At 33.1% G+C, this 16,072-nt stretch overlaps 1 protein-coding gene across 7 annotated transcripts in view; it reads right to left on the bottom strand.

Annotated features, from left to right (window-relative positions):
• Positions 1 to 16,072, bottom strand: part of Bbx (bobby sox homolog (Drosophila)) — a 215,737-nt gene that overhangs the window by 74,354 nt on the left and 125,311 nt on the right. For all 7 annotated transcript variants that reach the window (XM_013028548.1, XM_013028550.1, XM_013028544.1 and 4 more), the window contains exons 4-5: positions 6,865 to 7,029; positions 3,773 to 4,015 (exon numbers count right to left, since the gene is read on the bottom strand). In XM_013028548.1, coding sequence (XP_012884002.1) covers positions 3,773 to 4,015; positions 6,865 to 7,020 — 399 coding nt within the window. In that variant the 5' untranslated portion in view covers positions 7,021 to 7,029. The remainder of the gene's footprint in view (positions 1 to 3,772; positions 4,016 to 6,864; positions 7,030 to 16,072) is intronic.

Genomic DNA, 16,072 nt, shown 5'->3' with positions numbered 1-16,072 from the left:
TTTCCTACATCTATTTTCAATTTCTCAATCCTATACCAAAACCAAGGACTTTGTAAAGCCTTTTCTACCCTCCTTCTATAGAAGCACTGTTCCCACAAGACATGACATTTTAGCATTACCATTCTTTATATATTTTACCCAAGACCACTCACTTATCTCTCACTTATCTAAAGAAAATAGGATAAAGACACATAATAAAAGGCATGAAGTCCAACAGAAAAAAATGTCCTTAGCTCCAATTCAATGACCATATGACTATATAAGATACTATTTAGAGTCTTCTTTTGACTTTACATAGTTGCACCTAACTCAATAAATGCATGCATTCGGCCTCATGCCACTGATCAAACAGAAGAATGATTTCTTAGAAGTTCACTGGGATTGTTAAACTTTGCAGATGTTCTCACCCTCTTTATACTAACTCTTTCTGCTGAAGGTTAATATGTGTGATGAATCAAATTCAGTGTCAACACATTAATTGCAATCATTAGTTTAACTAACAAGTGGAAGGTTCCAGTAATATCCTAAGCACAAATCAAGAGTTTTGTATTCTTACATTTATATCATCTGTACATACATCACATACATATGTTGAAAGGAAAAGGAAAATTGCTTCTGCAATTTAAAAATTAGAACCTGTAAACACATTTAAAAATTAGAACCTGTAAACAACCAAAACATTGCTATGTCATATTTCTTAAATTAAGAAAGCAACTTCGGTTAAATCCTCAGGATAGTATGTTTTAGATTACTTGTATATCATTGCTTAGATAACGTCTATGGGAGAACCTGAAACCCTCACTCAACCAATTTTGTTTTACAACAATGCAAATTAGTATAGTAACTCACGAAAATGTCCAATTCTAGATTGGGACCTCATCTTACCAAATCTATAAATGTAACATAACTAGGAGGAACAGAAATATCAAGAAGGTATTTTCATTAAAAAAAAAACTTCCACGGAGTTATATTTATTATTTATCATTCTTGCTATCAAAATATCTTCTTTGAAAACCAAAAGAAAAAGATAAATTGCATAACAATATTTTGGTCAACTAACTACATAGCACATATGCAATAGTGTTCCACTAAGATTATATTCCTAATGGTAATGTAAATGTCTTATATAAATGCACTAACAATGCTTGTACAAGGATTAAACTGCCTAAATACAAGGGTTCAAAATGCATCTTGTCATTAAGTGATGCATGGTTGTATTTCTCACTGCTATGACAATGGCAAACACATGTAATCACATTCACATATGCACTATAAGAATATTTAAATAATATTTAAATATTGGAGCTTATAAAAACTAAAAAGATTATGTATCTACAACAGAGATTTTTGTTTTTTTCTGTAGGTAGGTACTAGCGTTTGAATTCAGAACCTCATACTTGCTTGCTTTGCCTTTTGCTAAGCTGGCACTGTGCTATTTGAATAACCCCTCCAGCTCAGTTTTTTGCTAGTGTTTTAGAAGATGGAATCTCAAACTTTTCTGCTTCATCTGGCTTCAAACCATGGCCCATGAGATCTCAGTCTTCTTAATAGTTAAGATATATGTGTGAGCCACCAGTGACTAAAGTATTGTTTTAAAACAGGAGTAGTTGATAGTGGCCTTCTATCACTACCAACTACCACTTAAGCAGTATTGGTGCCTAAACTGACATTTTAAGTAAGCCTGCAATATTAACACAAAGGTACCAGCCCAGTTACATGTACATTAATAGAACTGTGAAAACACAGCAAATAAGTTGAAGCCAGTAAGAATCATGACTAGAGACCCAATTGTATAATAATTTTGAAAGTACCTTAATCTTTCAAAAGGAACTAGAAATAAGAGGACCTTTCATAAGAGCAACTATAAATGAGACAAGCTAAACTGTAGGACATTATGGTTTTCACATTTAGGTTGTAGGGGACCATATTAACAATTTCATTATAACACCAACAATGACAAACATTGTGAACCTAATTAATTAGTGAGGGATTTCCTGTGCAAAAATAATACTTCTTCCTCTTAAAAGTGGCCACCTATTGGGTTGTAAATTAGCTGTATTTAAGAGAAGGCAAATAATATACTGTGAATATGCTGCTGTTATCAAAAAATAATCCACAAACAAACTCAAGAGCTTAATTATAGGAAGTTTATGCAGCTCCCTGTGAGGTTTCAGATATTTATCATGTAAGCATGATTATGAAAGGATATAAGGCTATTTAATGAGAAAGTTTTATTGTTAATTAGTGTTATGTTAGTGGAAATCTACTGAAACTATTGCTGCAGGTTGCTGAAATTGATTTTAAATTTTCCAGATGCCCTACATAGTTAAAATTCTATCTTTAACAGTAATCAATTCCTAAAGCCTTGTGTGATCATTAATTACACACAATTATACTAATTGCTTACTCTGGATTCAAATTTCCCTGAACATCTTGTAAGAAATTATTGTTACCTTATTAAACTACTGTTACCTTATTAAACAATTCAATAAAACCACAACAAGGGAAGTATTTTTTTTCCTACTACTAAGGTATCTAGTAAAATTTCTTGAAATGAATTTGAAATTGAATTTTATCCCTGCTAGGTCCTCTTGTCACCCCGCCCCCAAGTTCACTAAATGTTTAAGTGGTGTTTTTCATGAACAACTCCAAAAAAAAAAACATTTGAATTATTCTTGTCAGGTTAAAGCACAATTATAACAGCTTTGCTTATCCCTACTTTCACTAAATCCAATTACAATACATTTAAATGTTCAGTGTTCTTACAATAATTCTAGATTAATTTAGAAATAGCACCAGGGGCTGGGAATGTGGTAGAGTACTTGCCTTGATTGATGTGGTAGAGTGCCTAGGCCCTGAGTTCAAGCCCTAGGACTGGCGGAAGGAAGGAAGGAAGGAAGGAAGGAAAGAAGGAAGGAAGGAAGGAAGGAAGGAAGGAAGGAAGGAAGGAAGGAAGGAAGGGAGGGAGGGAGGGAGGGAGGGAGGGAAGGGAAAAGAAATAGCACCAGTATCTAACGTTAGAAGAAACTTAGGAACTACTATCATTTTAGTATTACTCAAAGTTCTACCACTTTGAATAGCCTTCCTATATGAAAATGTTTCTTGCTAACTACTGCCTATACAGTGTTTACCTGCATGTACAGAAAAATATAGCTTGTTCTATTGCCATTCATTCATTAGATTTTCATATTCAGGATGTACTACTATCAACAGCAACAAGTTGAAATACTTCTATTAATAATTGTTAAAGCTGAGGGACATATAGATCTTTGTCCACTTTCTTTATTCTAACAACATTAAAAAAGAAGCTAATACCCAATGATGGACTTATCTCAGTCACAAAGATACTTAGCACCAGACGACAACTCTTTCTAATGACAACCATTAGAATAATACCCAATTATCATCTTTATCATGGGCATTGTCTGACAGCAGAAAGTGAGTTCCCAAAAAACTTAAAAATTATCAATCAATAAATATATCACTATTCACAGTAAACTATCCATAATAAATCAATAAATCAATTCTTTATAACAGTAGGAATATAGACAAGTAGAAAAACTTGGTAATAAATATGACTCTTGGGAATCTTTACCAGCATTCTAAGGTAGAAGTGGAACGACATGAACAAAGAAAGCTCTTATATTTCCACTTAGTACCTGAGATTCAGGATGCAACTTCTAGACTTTCAATAAGTGCTCTATATTTGATAGAGTGGGAATTACAGAAGTGTTTACTCACAATCATCATTACTCCTTATCCTTTAACCTACCTCCTTAGCCATGTCTGTATATTTCTGTTTTTCCTTTGGATCGAGAACAGCCCACCAATCAGCTAGTATCTTGGTAGCACCTCGGTTATCAAGCCTAGGGTGTTCTTGACGGACAAGGGAGCGATGGCGTTTGCAAAATAAAAGAAATGCATTCATTGGTCTCCTGGCACGCTGTTCTGGTGATTCATCATCTTCAGTCTCACCAACATCTTGCTCTAGGCCATCGGCCCCAAGAAGCTGAACCTATCACCAACAAAAACAAAAGCCAAGTGGTTAACACATCTTGAACAATGTTGCTTTAACAATCAGTTAAATTAAAAAGAAAAAAATCATTAACTGATGAATATCCTGCTCAGTTTCTGTAACAACTTTGCAATCTACATTACAGCATATATTACACTGTGCTGTAATTGCTTACATTTTTGTCACTCACTGAACAGTGAGAGCCTTCTGAGGGCAAAAATTCTCTTTCAGCTGGGCAACAGTGGCCTGTAATTCTAGATACTCAGGAAGCTGAGATCTGGTTCAAAGCCAGACCGGGCAGGAAAGTCCATGAGATTCTTGGCTCCAATAAACCACTCACAAAACCAGAAGTGGTGCTGTGGCTCAATTGGGAGTTGGGAGCTGAAGAGCTGAGGATCAGTACCCAGATCCAGAGTTCAAGCCGCATGACCAGGAAACAAAAAAACAAAAAACAACTCATCTAATATAACTCATCTAATTGCTAAATGAATAAACTTATTTTGGGGTTAGTAGGTCTTAAAACTAACAATACACACACAAAATCCATGCATGGTAGCTCTTTCTCTTTAAAAAGTGCTTTTAGACAGCTAATAATGTGATAATTCTTGCCATAACACAGATAAAATAAAGCTAATACAGTCCATTAAGTGTTCTTTACAAGTGGAATTGTCTATTGTAAATAATCAAAATAAATATTTACATGATTATTTGAAAGTACTAAACTACACATCTTTAATCCTGTAAATACCAAGCTGCTGTGTCAAGTGAAATGTTATAACAATATGAGTAAATTCCTCTGGGCTTAAATCATCAAAATCCATTTGGAATCCTCATTCCTAAGCACTTTGCTTCATCATTGTTCAAGGTCTTCAGGACTCCAACAAAGCTCAGATTTTCAATGTTACTTCCCTATGGCCACTTTGTCCTATGGTCCAATCTTTTGCTTTTTAATCTTTCCCTAACACTTGCAGCATATGGATTCCAGATTAAACTTCCTAATGCATCTGTGATTATCGAATCTCAGAAAATATTAGGATTGGTAAGTATCTTCTAAGGCTAAAATATGACTCAGTGATATTTCCTGGAAATGTAAGAAGAAATCCAAAATGTGCACTAAAGTCATTATAAAATTTCTTGTACTATAGTTGAAATCAGGAAGAATCAAGATAGTTATTAATCTGTATTATGCAGAAGGGCAGAGTAATTCTGAAGCTTCAATGTGGATAGAATTCGTTAGAGATGCTTAAAACATAGATTGCTAGGCTCAATTCTAAGACTTCTCTGATTATATAGGTCTGGAGTGGATCCTAAGAATTCATATTTCTAACAAGCTCCAGGGGATGTGGATACTACTGGTGAGTCAGGTCATACTTTGAGAACCACAATTACAGAGTAATCATGTTCTTTTAGACAATGTTTACTAGACAGGTGTTATAAGCAGATACTCTAGGACAAACTACTTCCTTCATTGACTTTGTATTGTTTAAGTCTTTTGTAAAGTACATATTGCAAATACAATTAATCATTAGTTATCTTCAAATACAAATGGTCCAAAAATGTTGAAGTCAGACCTGACTTGGAAATATATTAAGGGATTTTTATTAAAAATAAAGGCTACCAATCTCTCTCATTATATATATAATAATTAACAATTATTTGTATTTTCAAAGAACATTTATTTGACATTCCTTAATTTAAGTAGCTAAGGTAAAATTAGGAATGACACTATATTATCTAAGCGGAGGAAGTGTGCCTTTTCATCCCATTACTAAATTTTAAGACCCAAGCTAAAAACTGGGGAAAGAAGTTCACTATTTTGAGGTATGAGAAATAGAGATAACTAAATAAAAAGTAGTGTGATAACTGAAATAAGAAAACAGAGAGATAATGAAGCACTCGTGATGAGTAGCAGCATAAGAAAGTCTCCAAAGAAAAGGTGCGGTCTAAGCTAAAATTTGAAAGATGAATCAAAAAATATCAGGTAGTCCATAGGAAGATAAAGTAACAAGGATAAAGGTTTGAAGTTCTGTTAGAGCATCAACATGCAGTTCCTTAGCACTGGTACATACAACATGAGAATAGGGTTTGGAAAATAATGCTGTAGAAAATGAGTCATTTTATAAATAATGTGTTCTTGCCGTAGTAAAAAGCAAGTACTTAATCGAGTGGTTCCATATTATATGGATCAGTAGAAAGCATTTGGTCTGACAAAGATTACCAAGTATAAACATCAACTTTTTTTTAAATTTTACTTTATTGTAAAGGTGATATACTGAGGGGTTACAGTTCCACAAGTAAGGTAATGAGTACATGTCTTGTCGAACAATATTGCCCCTCCCTTGTTTTCTCCCTCTTTCCCTTCCCTCTGACTTCCCTTTTCCCCAAGTTGTAAAGTTCATTTCCAACAGTGTCCTGTGACTAAGGCTGTTGTATTGGTTCACCCTTTGTCCTTTGTCTCACTCTTTTGTGATTCCCCTTCCCTTCCAGATAAATTAATATACAAGACACAGGGTACCAAAATCAAAAACAGTGACCAGAGAAGAAGAAAAAAGAAAGAAAAAAAAATAACTTCACATGTTGCATTAAAAAAAAAATAACTCTTGGAGTTCATTTCGATTAGCATTTTTTTCTTCCATGTAAAACTTTTATTTATTTTTATTGTGAAAATACCATACAGAGGGTTACAATTACATGGACAAGGTAATGAGTACATTTCTTATCAAGCATTGTTACCTTCTCCTTTGTTTCCCCTTACCATCCCTTTTAGAAACATACCTTTCATACTATACCTGTTAACTATATTTTTAAAGTATTATTATTGAAACTTCTTTAGGGAATGGAAATATTACCTTATCAATATCTTCTTCTTCGTCTTCCTCCTCCTCCTCTTCTGAAAAGTCCAAAAGTTTCTTTGCTAGCAATGGATGCCACTGAAGACACTTCCGTTTTGGTCGTTTTCCAGTCCCTTCTTCTGTTGAATCTTTATTTCTATTACTGCCTTTCATTACTAGAACCTGTAGAAAGAAAAGACAAAGACACACAAAGAAATTAAGGTAAATTTGATTAAAATTTTATTTTGTTCTTTTAGCTTTAATTGGATTATAACTTTAATGACTAAACTGTCTACCAGCTTAGACATTTACTAGATTCAGTGAGACTTCTAAGTACATAGTCAAGCATTTATTTTAGTGGGCTAAGTTGAGCTAATAAAAATGTCTTTTATGAAATCTACTCAAAATGTAAAACCTACAAAAGCTTTAGGATGATTACTGGCTATGTTGTTCTGTTTGTATTTATTTGATAGTGTTTCTCCATTTTCCATTTAATGAAAGACACCTTCCTAAAGGAGCAGAGTATCCCAGGGAGGTAGTCCCCCAGAAGTTCTATGATCATTCCCATTTTACTTTTATAGTGAATTTTTCATTCTACACTAAGATATAACTATGCTTGTGTATTATCAAATGAGTAATATGTAAAAATCAAATGGAGCTGGATTTGGAATAAAACTGTTCTATAAGATAACATAAATTTATGACAAAACAAAGCCAATATGCCTCCATGTTTCTATGTTTTGCTTCAGGACATTTTTTTTTAAATGTGATTGGCTGAAATAGTTAAGAAATAAGCAGGCTATAAATCTTATAGAAGCCCTAAGTTCTCTATCATTTCAAATAACTTTAAGCAAAGTTATTCTTGATGATAAAAAGCAACATATGTTGATATTATTCAGGTGATAAGAACATATATAATAAAGTTTGCCCTCCCTAGGATATCCAAGCCCACATTCCAGAGGTAACTTTATTGAGTTCATATGTGTCTTCTCAACTGTTTTTTCCTGTTTATTATTTCTCTTTCATTTGATAAATACATTACCATTTATAATACTCTTGCAAAAGTCAACATAGTGAACTGCTCATGAATGGGTTTTATGAAACACATAGTTGTTGGTACCTAGTGATAGCACTGGATAAGCCTGTATAATAATGCCTCTAAACATTTAACACATATTAAAACTGAAGGTTGGGTCCATAAACATATATCGATTCATTCAGTCCTCAAAAGCTTTATAAACAATTTAGCCAGCACAAGCAAACAAACCATATTCTTTGGAATTGAGGCTATTCTCTATTTCAAATGAATAAAAAAATAAAGATAAAAAACCCAAACATCAAAAGTCATTGTTACTTTCCTAGGGCATGCACAGCTTCATTTTAAAGATTTGAGTATCTGATCAATCCAGTATTTGTTTTGAAAACAGGAATGAGAAGGATTTAACTTCCTCTTTTTCTCTAAATACCAATATTATTTCTTAAATAATCCAGCATCTTTGGAATGTCATTTTTATTTATTATACTTATGTTATACTAAATTATCATATGTATATGAATTTATTTCTAGATTCTCCTATTATTAATCATCTCCCTCTAATTGCTAGCCTAACAGATGAATAATTGAAATATACTTAGGAACTGTGTATTCTGTATCTTTTTTTTACAAATACATCACTACATATGTTATTTAGTAATTCAAAATTGTATCTCTCATGTTCTTCTCACTAGATCTATTGACCTTGTTTTCTGTTGCAATAACTATATAATATTCCAAATTATAAATACAGGGACTAGGAAGGTGACTCAGTGGTAGAGTACTTGCCTTGCATGCATGAGGCCCTGGGTTCAATTCCTCAGCACCACATAAGCAGAAAAAGTCAGAAGTGGCATTGTGGCTCAAGTGGTAGGGCACTAGCTTGAGCTAAAGAGCTGAGGGACAGAGCCCACACCCAGAGTTCAGGCCCCACGACCGTCAAAAAAAAAAAAATGTATATATATATATATATATATATATATATATATATATTTACAATTTACTTAATCTACTACTGAAGGACTAGTCTTTTATTGAGGCTTCCAAATAAAATGCTCACTTCAATAAAGTCCAATAGTTTTCATTTTGATTTTTTTAAAGCTTCATTAATTTATTCAGAGCCATGTCCAGACCAAAAACAAAAACAAAAGAAAGAAAAGGGAAAAGAAAACAATGTTTCCATGGCTTTGTTAGTAATAAACTGCTGAATATCTAAAATAATGACATGATTTGTGTGGCTGCTTTAAGAGTATAAGAAATTACTAAAAACTAAATGGAACTAGTTATCTGGTATGCTCTTAAAAGAACAAAGATTTCCTGTGAATTGACAGACCATTTAACAATCCCCTTTCTATCTACAAATAAAACTTGGCACATGCAACTGAATTTCTAAAAATACCAATGCTGTTCGAAGAGAAAAGAAAATGGCTATTTCTGTGGTTTATTAATCACTTCAGGGTAAGTTGTCTGAGTGGTAATTAAACACATATTGAGGGCCCAATATTTTATGATAACAGCTTTTTAAAAAAATAGTAGTACATGAAATTAATGGGAAATTGCAAGTCAGGAGTCTTTATCATCTGGAATGGGTAAAGAGATTGCCAGTGCCTAAAGAAAACTATATTTTTAGCCCTAAGGTTTCTGAGTTAAAATATGTTATTTCGTTTAATATGTATTACACTACTTAATTTACACACACACACACACACACACACACACACACACACCACTTTGCATTTTGGTGCTGTGAAGTTAGCAGTTTCCATGTACTGAAAGTTCTGAAATCTTGAGCCAAAATAAATCTTTTATAACTTCATTGGCCTCAAGTATATTGTTCACAGTGATAGAAAGCTAACCCCTATATTCACCTTTCTTTGCACTTCAAACCATTTCTAGATTACTCATAATATGAAATGCAATATAAATGTATGAATTATTGTTATAAGGTATTGTTAGAAGAGTAGTGACAAGACATAGAAGTTAGTACATAATCAGCATAGATATTCTTCCTGAATATTTTCAACCCACAGTTGATTGAATTCAATAACATGCATGCCTTTATATGTAATTTTAATATTCAAATACAAAATAGAAGCTCAATAATCAAATTAATGGGTAGTACATGTGACACAACATTTACAGTTCACATTCATCCCCATTTGAATCCCCTGCTCTCATTCTGTGCATGTAGTCCATATAAGGTATTTCGGTTACAATACCTTTGCTGATCTTTCTTTCTTCCCTTCTCTCTTTTTTATTCCTTTCCATCTTTCCATTTTCCTCCCTTTCTTTTGTTTTGAGACAGTGACGTTATAGAAACCAGACTGGCTTTGAATTTGCTATCCTCCTGATTCAGCCTTTCCAGGGTTGGAATTATAAGTGGGCAGATCCATCCACTTCCACTACACTGTGTTTTTCTGATACTCCAAATACTAATTGCTCCCTATCCAGAAATACAATGGAAAGACATTGCATTGGTAATGGCATTTACTATATTTTCTCTTGAATTGTAATTATTTTGGTACATCCCACTCTACTTTTTTCTTGATGGTGCAACACTCTTTTTCTGTGCTTGGCATAATCCCAACCAACTGTAACACCAGAATTAGTTATTTCTGAGGACTGTCTCCAACAACTGTACAAACCTCAGTGCTAACCTGTGTAACTATTTTGGCACACTATGATGAGTTCAAAACTATCCACCACTTCTTCCATTTCCCTAATTCAAGATATCCTTTCCTAAGTGGAAAAGAAAGGGTATGCAGACTAACGTGATACATGATGTTTGCAAACCACTAGCCAACTGGACTTGCGGGGGGGGAAGTTGGTAACTTTTAGCAGAGTATCAGAAACTGAGTAGGTATATTTTAGCATGGACAAAAGAAAAATAAATGAGTAAGTGAATTGGAGACAATATATCTTAGACAAAATGACCAAGACAAGAGTAATCAAATGATCATGAAATAATCTGTGCTGTAAACTGGGCAATTAATCATCTATAGTTATCTAACTAGGTTTTAATTTCCTACAGGTCTATTTTACTGAAGAAAACAGTAGAAGGGAAATATGTTCCTGATAGAATAAAAGAAAAAAATGGAAGAAACTGGCAAAGGTAAAAAAAAAAAAAAGAGTATGACACTAGAACTCACCTTCAACAGTGAGGAATAGGAAAATTTATTGGTTTTAATGGTGACAGGAGTAATCTTGGAACTATTTTGCCACTAAATGTCCTCCTTGTTCCTGAACAAGAACACATGAGGCTAACAGCCTGGATGCAATAAATGAAATAACTGATGGGACTTCCTTCAAAGAGGTCACTTTTCCATTTTAGACTGAACCCCTAGAATAAGTGAACTCAAGTTATTAATAAACTCTGTACTTTAAAGACTCAGTAATATCAAATTATGCTACTTAGACTGTCCAATATTGCTGAGGTCTCTGTCCAGAACAGTGAATATTCATTAAGCAAGCAGTGTCTGCCCCTTTTCTAGATGGCAAGCACTGACCCTAAATAGATAGTCGTTTCTATCTCCTTTACTCCTTTTCTTCAGTAGCTACTTTACCTTTCTAATCTATGCTTAACATGCCCAGCTCTGTAAGGACATAAACCTACAATCAGAAATTCTTAACATCTAATCAAATAACATATTCAAACTACTACACTTACATGGTTTTTAATCAGCAGGTGTGATGAGAGAAACAATTCTTAATAATGTTGACATCCTAAGAGAAATAATTACCCACTTCTGTACCTATCACTGAACAAAGAATATTTTACCTTCCATGCTCAGGTTTACATACATCCCTTTGAAATTTAAGAACGGATCACATATATTTTTCCAGAAGCAGATATGTATAATATGGCAGAGCTAAGTACTTGAAAAAAAAATGGTCAAAGTTTGCAAGAATCATTTTTCCTATATATGAACTGCTCAATTTTCAAAGTTTAAAATGAAAGTTTTTAAAATCTGAATATCTCCTACCTTTCATCAATTCTAATTAAAAAATGATTTAGTTAAGAATCAACAATCTAGGGAAAAAAGAAAGAATGAAGGGGAATGGACAGAAATATGCATGCATGAAAACAGAATAATGAAACTTATTAATTGTTTTGAAAGGAAAGGGATAGAAATAAGAAAGAAGGGTTAAGGGCTGGAAAGATGGTTCAGTGGTAAAGCGCTTGCCTTGCATGTTCAAGGCCCTGGGTTCGATTCCTCAGTACCACATAAGCAAAAAAAAAAAAAAAAAGCCAGAAGTGGCACTGTGGCTCAAGTGGTAGAGCACTAGCCTTGAGCTGAACAGCTGAGGGACAGTGCTCAGGCCAAGAGTTAGGCCCCACGACCAGACCCCCCCCCCAAAAAAGAAGGGTTAAGTTCATCATAATAATACATATCTAGGTGGGTTTGAAAATGCTATGATGAAACCAGTATGGCTGTTAATATGCCCTAGTAAAATGTTTTTTGAAAGCATCAACAATCAATATCAACAGCTTCAAGCCCTAAGCTACTGTTTTTAACACCAAAAAGATGTCAAATATTTCACATGAATTAAACTTATTTCATTTTATCCAGCAAAACTTCCCAGCCAAAATAGAAAACATTTGTTTGATTTTAAGTAAAAAATGCTGTTATTTAGCATTTATTCAAGTAGCTTATTCTAGCTTCTGGTTTCCACTTGCTTTATACTCTGCCACACCTGAATTACCTCCTCATTTACAAGATTCCAAACTGCATGAAGGTAAAACATTGCTTATTTTTAGATTCCTACATTTGCAAGTGCTAGAACATTGTCTTGGATATGCATTTATTTACAAAATACTGCTTGAAATGTATGAGTTTAATAAATCTGAACCTTTGCCAAGGAAATTAGTTACAATGCATAAACTGCTATTAGTCATTTACATTTATACTTGTTTCACATTTGGTGAAACTTCTTTCTTTAAATATAGTCTAATTTCCCAGTTTAAGATATATGAAACAAAATATAAGTGCTTGTTGATGATTCAGTCTTAACAGTGCCCCATTAATAACATCAATAATCATTCCTCTCATTTTTCTTTCAAGTTAAGATTTGTGGTAGGTGTTTGAACTAAATATGCTCTACTCTAAGTCCATGTACTGAAAGCCTGTTTTTAAACTAAATTAGATTTGTGAATGTTTTAAAGTAACTAAATTGAATTTGTGAATGTTTAAAAATGAGTTCATTAAATTAACAAAAAAGCCCTCAATTTCTATTTGCATATTACTTGTTTGCCTTTTGTCTTTTTTTAAAAAAACTACCAAAGTGAGGGTACAAATAAAGTTTTAATATGACCCAAAGCTATTTCTTTTTGTTGTTCTCTAAATGCACGGTATGAGAATGTTGTAAAAACTCACTTGATAAGCTAGATGTTTCCTGAAGAATCTTAAGACCTTAGTTTACATAAATTCACTCCCTCTGCTGGCCAAATTTTTATCCCATAGCATTATACTTAAATATAAAACTGCTCAAGAAAATAAAATTTCATCTATAAGGAAATTATAAATAATATAAACTTGGGGGAAAATCTTAAGAATCTATTCTGTATCATTAAGGCATGGTACTAGCTAATTTTGGGGAGATACAATCATCTGCACATTCAGCTGAAACCCAGGAATTTTCCAATTCATTATCATTCTTCCTATAAGCCAAATTCTTTACTAAGATCAACCTTCCTTAATTCAGTTTCTTTCTTCCTGGAGTCTCTTGATGAACTTTATAATGAGCATCTAACCAAGTCTTTCCATATTTACATGTTGCGTTATGTCAAAGGGACAGGAAGAGGAAATGCTCTCATTTAGATATTGATTTGTCAAAGCCAAAAAGTTAGTAGTGGAATATATATATATATAATCAACAACAGGAACTGCAGAGCTACCAATGAGCTCATACTGTGTTTTAACTCCATACAGCTTTTTTTTTGCAGAAATGGATAGTCAATTTATATTTATAGTCATTTTAAAACTTGTTATTTTTTCTGACATATCTAAGAAATTGTTTTATGATTAAAAAGTACTATTTAACACAGAATTTGTGTATGGTTCAAGTTTCAAGTATATTTTCTGATACAAAGAAAAAATATAGTACTGTCATTAGTGTCTCTCACCAGGCCATTTTACTGCTACTTTCTATTATATGCCACTTTATAATTTACAAAGCCTTTAATGCATGATTTCCTTATGTAATATTACTTAGTGTGTGTGTGTGTGTGTGTGTGTGTGTGTGTGTGTGTGTGTGTGTGGGGGAGTGATGCAGTGTGTGTGACAGTTCAGTGGAATAAACCTCAGAGAGACTAACACAACTTTTCCAATGACATTAAATATTCCAAGTAGAGATACAGTCTTAAAGACTCTGAACTAGTCAATGACTAGTTTTTAATTAACGTATTTACATTGGGAAGAACTCAACATCTTTTTAGCACTTCCTTAGTGTCTCAGTATTGAGAGGATCCCCAAATTTCCATTCATATCTCAAAATAGACCTTAATATAAATTTGCCTATGTTAAATAAAACAAAAAAGGGAAGGAGTCAGGAAACAGCACATGTATCTGTGATTCAATGTACTATACTTTGCATTCTGTAAATACTGATGTTGCTGCTCTCAAAAGTACTTTCATAAGTGCTTATGGCTGACAGCTCATGAGTACCGACTCATTCAAAGCAAACACACTTTACTAATAGACAGCGCATGCATCTCCACCTAATTTTCCTGATAGGCAGAGGTAGAACAAATAATATAAGTTCTCAGTATTTTACCTAAATTCTACATCCTACACCAAACACAACAGAGATGGCGTACTTTGAGTATATCAAAATTTGTATGTAGGGAAAAACATTCGACACACAGGCCATATACTCCCAGAGCAGCATACAACTTCTTATGCCTATCCCAGAAACTTTTAAGTCTAAAAAAGTTCAGAACAAATTTTGTTCTGAAAAAAGAAAGTGTCCTCACATATGCCCAAATATTTGATAGGTTTCAAAATAATACTCCTTAAGAATGGATAAATGTAGCATACATACAAAATGGAGTATTTATTATGCCATAAAGAATGAAATCATGTCATGGACAGAACTTTACGCCCAACATCTTATTTAGATAATATAAAGAAAAAATGTTTTTCCCCTTGAAAAGTCCATTTCTATGTAAAAAGTCCATTTCAAAGTAAAGCTATAGAGGTAGTTGATAAATATATTTTATATATACTTTAAACATAATTCAGTGTATAATTTATTATAATAAATTTTCATAAATTAGGAGGTCAGCTCTCTCGTGGGTTAGTTAAACCACCTTAGTCACCTTAATACTACTTAGAATTGAAAAAGACCTGAAAAATTCACCAATTTAAAGATTGGAAAATGTCTTGTAAAGGTTCATAAGAAGATATTCTTATTTTAAGTGTTGATATAAAATAGTTATGTGTGTATGTTATATATGCATTTATATCTTTGTTTTAATAAATTATAAACCTCAGATTACTTTGAGTTTGTACTATTAAATAAACTCATATGGGAAAATATTGCTTTCAAAAGTAATCATTTATAGGTTTATTTGCAGAAAGATGACAGAAAGAATTCGGAGTTTTTCTCCCCCTCTTCACTTTCAGCTTTTGATTGAACTGCATCAATATAGGAAAAGCTTCTAAGGGGCAATTTTATTCTATTATCCTAATAAAAGAAAGTCACAGCAGAACAGAGCAAATAAGAAATGCTCTATTTGAGGGTAATTTAAAATTTTCAAGATTCCTTCCTACATGACAGAATATCTCATAGAAATGCATATCACTAACAACCACAAAAACAAGACACAAAACAAAGAAAAAAAGCCAATGATTATAAAACACAGAAGCACAAATCTACACTGAGGTTTTTAACTGAATATTAATAAAGAATCAGAGAGAACAAAAAAGAATGGAAAGGTAATCTGTGGTTATTGAGACTTTTGCCCAACAGAAAACCAGTCAAAATGTTCCAGGACACAGAGAAAATGTCTATAAGGCATTACTTACAGCAGATAGTAAGCAATCAGAAAAGTGGTAATCAGGCTCCATTACTCATGGCAGGATAACCTGCATTATCCTCTTACAGATGTATCACAGGCGAGAGCTGATGAAGAAAAATGTAGGTTGAGAACCAAACTGGAAGGGTGTCTCTCTTATATCTAATTTTCGGCAA

Source organism: Dipodomys ordii, unplaced genomic scaffold, assembly GCF_000151885.1.
Source record: "Dipodomys ordii isolate 6190 unplaced genomic scaffold, Dord_2.0 Scaffold111, whole genome shotgun sequence".
In the NCBI taxonomy this organism is placed as follows: domain Eukaryota; kingdom Metazoa; phylum Chordata; class Mammalia; order Rodentia; family Heteromyidae; genus Dipodomys; species Dipodomys ordii.
The sequence above is the reverse complement of the archived record's forward strand: the minus strand, read 5'-3'. Positions and strand labels throughout refer to the sequence as shown.